Source organism: Alligator sinensis, unplaced genomic scaffold (genome assembly GCF_000455745.1).
Source record: "Alligator sinensis unplaced genomic scaffold, ASM45574v1 scaffold273_1, whole genome shotgun sequence".
NCBI lineage: Eukaryota > Metazoa > Chordata > Crocodylia > Alligatoridae > Alligator > Alligator sinensis.
Genome location: NW_005841943.1, coordinates 2,963,139 through 2,971,785, shown reverse-complemented (window position 1 = coordinate 2,971,785; position 8,647 = coordinate 2,963,139). Strand labels below are relative to the sequence as shown.

The 8,647-nt window shown below is 44.4% G+C and overlaps 1 protein-coding gene across 11 annotated transcripts in view; it reads right to left on the bottom strand.

The window, feature by feature from the left end:
- RUNX1T1 (RUNX1 translocation partner 1) overlaps window positions 1-8,647 on the bottom strand; it is a 141,847-nt gene that overhangs the window by 31,919 nt on the left and 101,281 nt on the right. For all 11 annotated transcript variants that reach the window (XM_006019998.3, XM_025199406.1, XM_025199407.1 and 8 more), the window contains 3 exons: window positions 4,821-5,071; window positions 2,300-2,385; window positions 1,496-1,697 (listed from right to left, as the gene is read on the bottom strand). In XM_006019998.3, the coding sequence (XP_006020060.1) occupies window positions 1,496-1,697; window positions 2,300-2,385; window positions 4,821-5,071 (539 nt within the window). The remainder of the gene's footprint in view (window positions 1-1,495; window positions 1,698-2,299; window positions 2,386-4,820; window positions 5,072-8,647) is intronic.

Sequence of the window (8,647 nt, the reverse complement as noted above, 5' to 3'; positions counted from 1 at the left end):
TTGAACAGGGTGCTTTCTACCCCCTTGCCCAAGTCACTGATGAAGATGTTGAATAGTGTGGGCCCAAGGACCGAGCCCTGGGGAACCCCATTGCCCACATCCCTCTAGGTCAGAGCTTTCCAAACTTTTCATGTTGGTGACATACTTTTTAGACATGCATCATTTCGCGACACAGTAATTCAGTTCCGGGGGAGGGGCCAAGGGAAGCAGACGCGAGTAAGGGAGCTCTGCGGTGCCCTTCCGCAAAATTTTCTGCATTTCGCGTGACACACCTACACACTGCCACCGACACACTAATGTGTCGTGGCACACAGTTTGGAAAGCTCTGCTCTAGGTCAAATAAGACCCGTCCACCACCACCCTCTGGGTGTGGCCCTCCAGCCAGTTAGTGACCCATCTGACCATGTAGGCATCAACACCACTGTCTCCTAGTTTCTTACTGAAAATGGGGTGAGAGACCGTGTCGAAGGCCCTCCTGAGTCCAGAAAGACAATATCCACTGCGACACCTGCATCCAAGGACTTGGTGACCTGGTCATAGAAGGCCACCAGGTTGGTTTGACAAGACCTGCCCCTAATGAACCCATGCTGGTTGCCCCTGAGCATAACCTCCCCTGCTGGCCCTTCCTGGACATGTGCCAGGATAATTCTTTCGAAAAGCTTCCCCAGGACTGAGGTAAGACTCATGGGCCTATAGTTTCCTGGGTCCTCCTTCCTTCCTTTTTTGAAGATGGGGACCACATTGGCGCTTTTCCAGTCCTCAGGCACATCGCCCGAGCGCCATGAGTGCTCGTAGAGCTGCGCCAGAGGCCCCGCAATGACCCCTGCTAGTTCCTTCAGCACTCTGGGGTGGAGATCATCAGGACCTGCGGATTTAAATACATCTAGTCCCTCCAGAAGTTCCCTGACAAGGTCCTCATTGACCCTAGTCCTGGGTGTGCCACCCACAGGGCCCTCGGGGGTGCCAGTGGGGGAGATATCCGGGTCCCTCCTCAGTAATATGGAGAGATTTCTGAGGAGGCACCCGGATATCTCCCTCACTGGCTGTGCTTGGCACAGGGGCAACTCCCCTCCATGCTGTGCTTGCCATAGGGGCATGCCGAGCTGAAAGTAAAGATGTTTTTTCCCTCCCCCACATCTGTAAGCAGCCATAGTGTTCAGCTCATTACATGACCAAATTCAAATTCCATTCTGTTCTCCAAACCTTTCCCCAATACAAATGGGAGGGAAAAATCGATGAGTATCATAAAAAATAAGTGTTTCCAATGAAAATTAGGCTATTAGGAAATTATATGTGTAAATAGATAGATAGTCCTCGTTTTCAAGTGAAAAAGAAAATGTAACTTGTATTAAGCAAAAAAAAAAAACCAAGAAAAAAACCCCACACAGAACAACTATAAATTTCAGCTGCATTACATAAATAAATTAAATAAGGAACGAGAGTTTGGCTATGTCGGAGCAGGACTGGAAAACAACCTTTGAAGGAGATACTGTACCTAATGTAACTGGATCTGAATTCACTGGACTCTGCTGTCTGGAATGGCTACTGCTGCTGCTACCACCTTTTTTTAAATCCTCTGCATCACTGTACCGTCGTATCCAGTAATTAAGCTCCTCACGGTCCGCTTCTTGACATCGCCGTAGTACAGTGAGAGATCGCCTTGTCTTTTCCACCATGTCCATTATACAGTTTAACAGCTATTTGTCAGAGGAAAAGGGAAAGGAGGAACCAAAGGAATATTTGATTATGATGTGCTATATTCATAGACCAAACAGACAATACTGTGAAATGTTCTCATGTCAACAGTCAGGGCTCTAAAGAAGAAAGATTCTTTCCCTAGTTTTTAAAGTAGTTATAAAATACTAGTCTCTCTTGCAAACAATTCCTTCTGAATCTCAGAACTGCAAAGGCAAAGTTCAACACTTACAAAGTCTAAATGTTATTAGTGCAACAACCCCCCACCATTTTTAAAGGTACCAATCAATGAAACAATCCATCCAATAGGCAAACTTCAGCTCCCAACTTTTCTTATACCTTTGTTTCCGCAATTAGTATTCTAAAATGGGTATATGGAGCCCAATTGCTGGCTTAGGCAGACAAACTGGGAACCAGGAGCTGTACTTTAATCCCCAATATTTTCAAATATGAAAGACTTTTCCCCCCGGTATGGGAGATAAAGGAACAAATTTAAATGCACTACACTAGTTGATAATATTGTAGTGTTACTTTCGAAAGTCACTGTATACTTCTATTCACATACATCACTTCAGACAATTACACACACATGTACACATCTTACATGGTCAAGATGTTTCCACTCTTCTGCCCATTCTCTGTCTGTTAGCCTGTGATCAATCATTTCCTCTTGACGTGTGCCATGCAACCCTGCCAAAATTGATAAGAAGTACTTACATCAAAGGTTTCATCTAGAAAAGATCTCGTTCTCTCATTTATATAACATTGAGTCCCAGATATTCACAATGACTCTCCATTCATTACGTAAATGCATGAAGCAATTTGCTCACTGAAGGTTTATGTATATAAAGACTATACAGTTTAGTGTTTTATCAGTCTTTTTAGTGGGAAAAACAAATTTATTTCACAATGAAAAACAACTGGAAGAGTAATATTCATAACAAGATGCATTTAAAATAATTTAGTCCAATACTGCCAGTGTTCCATGCACATAATTCCATTTGACCTCAGTTTTACACAGACCACTTGCTAGACTGCACAACAAAAGGATGAAGGCTGCTTCAATAAAAGTTATAAAAAATGTAGACGATATACTGTAAGTGAGTTGAAACATCATTTTCTGGTGCAAAGATAAGACTGTCAAGGCTGTCTGATCATTTCCATAATACCATACAAAGAAACAGAATTAATATTTATTGTTCTCTGTGTTGAAATTACTTCAGAATTACAATATGTTTTAAAAAGGTGCGATTTCATGTTGATTTTTCTTATTTTTATGTAGGCTTTATTCTTGATCAATATATTAACATTTCAAATGAGTCTTCTTGAAAAGCATGAAAAGCATTAGGGAAGGGTAGACATTTTGCATGCAACAAAAATTAAGCAAGTGACCCTAGTTCTAAAATTCAGAAATTGTCATATTGGTCACATACCCAATATTCTAGGTCGTTTATAGACTTTTTCAACGTGGAATAAATATTTGCCAAACTAAGTGTAAAATCACTGAGAGAGAAACCATGTCAAACTGACATCTAGATAATTAGTTGAAGTTTTTATAGGATGTTCCCTCTGCCCCAAGATTGCTCATTTTTCACTTCACATACTACTTTCAAGTTAAAAAAAAAGAAAAGCCAAACCTTCAAATCATTAGAAAGGCTGAACTCTGAAGAACTGATGTAACAGCATTTTAACTGCTATATATATTGCAAGAAATACAATGGTTAAATAATACCGTGTTATTTTATAGTCATACTACAAAAGATTGAAAAAATGTAAATGACAGACAGAACAAATATAAGTTGATTAAATACAATAACCACTAGGCCTGTGCAAAGCAGCTAGCATTTGCTTCGGATTTGGCCGATTTGGGGGACAATGATTTGATTTGGTGATTTGAATCACTGTCCCAAATTGATTTGGCCAAATATGATTTGGAGATTCGGCTGCAGCTGAAATTGGCCAAATCTCTGAATCAAACAGGCCCCATCCCCTGCCCGCTCTCCCAGCCCCAGCTCCTGGCTCTTTTAAAAAAAGGAAAAAAAAAAAGCCCTGCACTGGCCCCCAGGCAGGGGGCCAGTCCCCACTGCCCCCCCACTGTGTGTGGGGCTCTGCCACGAGCCCCCAGAAGCCCCAATGACCACTAATGCATGCAGTGTGTGCCGGGTTTTTCCTTTTTTTTAAAGAACCTGGAGCTGGGGCAGGTGGGGCAGCTATCAGTGGGGCTGGGAGAGCAGGTGGGGGCACTCAGCAGGGCTAGGGGAGCAGGCAGGGATTGGGCCTGGCAGGGGTCCCCCCATGGTCCTCTCCCCCAGCCTTCCCCACCCTCTACTCACCGGCACAGAGTGCAGGTACAGCTCCCTGCGATGGCAAGTGCAGACTGCCCAAATCTCCAAAGCTCTCCGAATCGATTCGGACCTTTTTATCAGTCTCCTGATTCAGTTCGAAGTCAGAGATTCAGCTGCCAAATCAGGCTGAATCTCCTCTGAATTGTGCACCTGAAGCTTTGCACAGCCCTAATAACCACCTCAGGGTGCTTACAGATGTAACCTCCTCTCACCCCCAAAATCCAGCTGAACCCAGTGCATGCCCAGAAGAGGCATCACGTTAGTCTGACCTGGCTTGCTCAATGTCTGTTTACTACAGCAGGGCTTTTTTGGCACTTTTATCTAATAGCTGACTGAAGTAAAGTGCATTTTTTTCCATGTCTGTCAGCAGCCTCAAGGTCTATACCACTTCATTAAAGACAACCAAGTTAACACCCCTTTAGAAGCCCAATTGTTCTGGTTGCCACATGAACAGAATACAAGGAAAAATCAGGTCTTCACAAGTTCCCTGTACACCTGCTCAGAAATCTATTTTGTTCACTGCAAGAACAAAAGGGGTAGTCTATATTTCTTACTCTGCCATATGAATGCATAGTTCAAGTGATAATCAAGTTCAATGCTATAAAATTCATTTCAGACATTAAACTTGACTGGATCACAGACCACAAGGAAGTAAGAGGGAAATACAGTTCTTTACTAGAAAAAACTCTCTCTCTGAAGTAGTTTAATTACAGTAAATAAAAGGGAAACAAGATGCAAAGAACAATAAATGATGCAGAAAGTTTCTCAAGTGTCCCTTACCCATAGGTCTGTTTCTGTCCCTGAGGTCCCTGTGGTTGGGGTGTCTGTATGAGTCCCTGTAGTGGTGGGCAATGGCCATATCATCCAAACGATAATGCTGAGGTGGAGGTGGGGTAGGGTGAGGCAGACCATTGGGCTGGTAAGATAAGCCATTATTTGGACTGTACCGCTGGCCTGGGCTAATAGTGCAGGGCCGCTTGCTTGGATGCTCTGAGTGCAAAGGCTCTCTGTCAAAGCCATTTTCTTTGGTTCTGAAAAATAAAATCCAAGAACTTTCATTCACAATTTGAACAGGACTGGCTGCTGTTCAGGCAGACACAGCTTGTTGATAACTGCTGCTTGTACTCACAGTTGCAGGTGTGTTAGGGAACATTTTGTATACAGTTTAATCAGGGCTTATAAAGGACACATTTACAGTATAACCATCCCTTATCACAGTTTAAGAAGCAGAGACAGAATAATACTCGCAATAGATCAGCTCACGAACATAAAAATGAAAGTGTCACTGAAATCAGTGCTTGAATGTGTGATTACACACTTGATTACAGTACAGACTAATGTGAGTACAGCTGATTATAGTTCAGACTCACACGTGAGGCAAGTGGCCAAGCAATTTTCATTTCTATTAATGCAAAAGGAATCATTTTACATTTTCAGTCAAGTCTACATTGATGACAAAAAGCCATAAACTGGTAGGCGTTCTGACTTATTGGTGGCACACAGCAATGTGGGAATATTTTCAGCATAAGAAAAGCTTTTTCCAAAAGACAGCACATGGCCCTTTTCCAACAGACAGCACATGTTCCTAAGGCTATATATCTTAGATTCATAGATGTTAGGGTCGGAAGGGACCTCAATAGATCATCGAGTCCGACCCCCTGCATAGGAAGAAAAGAGTGCTGGGTTTAGATGACCCCGGCTAGATGCCTATCTAACTTCCTCTTGAAGACCCCCAGGGTAGGGGAGAGCACCACCTCCCTTGGGAGCCCATTCCAGACCTTGGCCACTCTAACTGTGAAGAAGTTCTTCCTAAAGTCTAGTCTAAATCTGCTCTCTGCTAGCTTGTGGCCATAATTTTTTGTAACCCCCGGGGGCGCCTTGGTGAATAAAACCTCACCAATTCCCTTCTGTGCCCCCGTGATGAACTTATAGGCAGCCACAAGGTCGCCTCTCAACCTTCTCTTGCGGAGGCTAAAAAGGTCCAGGTTCTCTAGTCTCTCCTTGTAGGGCTTAGCCTGCAAGCCCTTAACTATACGAGTGGCCCTTCTCTGGACCCTCTCCAGGTTATCCGCACCTCTCTTGAAGTGCGGTGCCCAGAATTGCATGCAGTATTCCAACTGCGGTCTGACCAGCGCCCGATAGAGGGGAAGTATCACCTCCTTGGATCTATTCGTCATGCATCTGCTGATGCACGATAAAGTGCCATTAGCTTTTCTGATGGCTTCGTCACACTGCCGACTCATGTTCATCTTGGAGTCCACTAGGACTCCAGGATCCCTTTCCGCTTCTGTGCCACCAAGCAGGTCATTTCCTAGGCAGTAGGTATGCTGGACATTTTTCCTCCCTAGGTGCAGCACTTTGCATTTCTCCTTGTTGAATTGCATTCTGTTGTTTTCTGCCCATTTGTCCAACCTGTCCAGGTCTGCTTGCAGTTGTTCCCTGCCCTCCAGCGTGTCCACTTCTCCCCACAGTTTTGTGTCATCCGCAAACTTGGACAGAGTACACTTCACTCCCTCGTCCAAGTTGCTTATGAAGACATTGAAGAGTATCGGTCCAAGGACCGAGCCCTGCGGGACCCCACTGCCCACACCCTTCCAGGTCGAAACCGACCCATCCACTATGACTCTCTGGGTGCGACCCTCTAGCCAATTCGCCACCCACCGGACTGTTTAGTCGTCCAAGTCACAGCCTCTTAACTTGTTCACCAGTATGGGGTGGGATACCGTATCGAAGGCACTGAACTTTTGCTCTGAACCTTTGCTCTCAGTAATGCCAGGATGAATTTTCACTAGAGAATTAATATGATCCCAGAAGATTTCTAGATCAGTAACATTTGGAGAGTATGGAAAAAATGTCCTTGGTGATCAGGGATCTTTTCTTTAGTAAAAGAGTAAAAAAAAAAATCTATATTTGTACGTTAACCTGGCAGTTCAATCCAAGATGCTGTGCATGGTGGTATTGTGTTATGAGCATTGGTTAGGCCAAAGTCATAAGGTATTCCTCCTCTGCTCCTCCTAACAGATGGCAATTTCTTACTGAGGTCACCTAAGACTGCTACCATCAAGGAAAAAGTTAGATATAAAGAACCATCCAATTAATCCGAGTCTATCTTCAACCCCACTATAAACTAATATATAAACGATATAACAAAAAAGACCTGTTTACATTCTGCAAAAAAGAGAAACAGGGTGCTTTTATTATTTCCAGAGATCATGATGCAAATCATTTTCTTCCTATTCTATTACAGAACCAATTTTTCCATCATAACAATCATCGCTTAGCTTCTTCATATATCCACTTTTTGTGAAAGTGAGAATTTGGATAGTGCACTATAATTGAAAATTATTGCACTGTGGTTAAGCTATGCTTATAGCAAAGTGGTGTGAATGTCCACAATTGTCTGAATGGATTTTCAACTGCTGTTTCAGGGAATTTATGCTTCACTCATGGTAAAACCTGGTTCTACCATGGAGCAAACAACCCCTATAAAACTACCTTTGCATTGGGTTGGAAGATATTAACTGCAATAAACACAACATTAAAGTGGTTTGTCTTTTGATTTTTAAGCACATACTTTATTAAATTAATGTGCTAAGATGTGTACTTAAGCTACACATCTTTTCATATAACTGAAAAATGAAAAACACAATATAGGATGAGGCTGAGCAACACTTCATCCCTGTGCTTCAATGAACCTTTTTCTCAGTGATTTATAGATGGCAGAATGCAATTATAATGTCCTTGTAATAAAAATCATGACAAAAACATGCTAAATCAGGCTGACAGGAATATAAATTTGGTCCGACTCAGTAGTCATTCACCTGCTCCTAAAAGGAATTATGTATATCTGTGCGCACACATGTGCGTGTGTGTAAAACTATAGACATGCATATCTATCTATCTATCTATCTATCTATCAGGCCTGTGCAAAGCAGCTAGTATTCGCTTCGCATTTGGCAGGCAGTGATTTGATTCGGTGATTTGAAACACTGCCCCAAATTGATTTGGCCGAATCTGATTTGGAGATTCGGCTGCAGCTGAAATCAGCCGAATCAACCCCATCCCCTGCCTGCTCTCCCAGAGCTGTAAATGGCTGCCCTGCCTGGCCCCAGCTCGTGACTCTTCGAAAAAAAAAAAAAGCCCCCACTCACTGGATGCTGCCAGGTGGGGGGGTGATCCCCGCTGCCCCACACTGCATGGGGGGCTCTGTCATGAGCCCCCAACCCTGCCTGCTCTCCAGGCCCCAGCTCTTTGCAATAAAAAGCCCTGCGCTCACCAGCTCCTGCCAGGCAGGGGGGTGATCCCTGCTGACTTCCACTGCCCCGCACTGCATGGAGGGGCTCTGACATGAGCCCCGAGAAGCCCCAAGGCCACTGCAGCAGCCAGTGAGTGGGGGCTTTGTTTTTAAAGAGCCAGGGCTGGGTGGGGAAGCCATGTGGGGGGGGGAGCTGGGAGAGTGGGTGGGTGTAGCAGGGTGCTCAGGAGGGCTGGGGAGCAGGCAGGGGATGGGGCCTGGTGGGGGTCCCCCCATGGGCCCCTCCCCATTCCCCCAGCCCCGCCCCAACCCCGGCCACCTACTCGCACAGAGGTCAGGCCCAGCTCCCCGC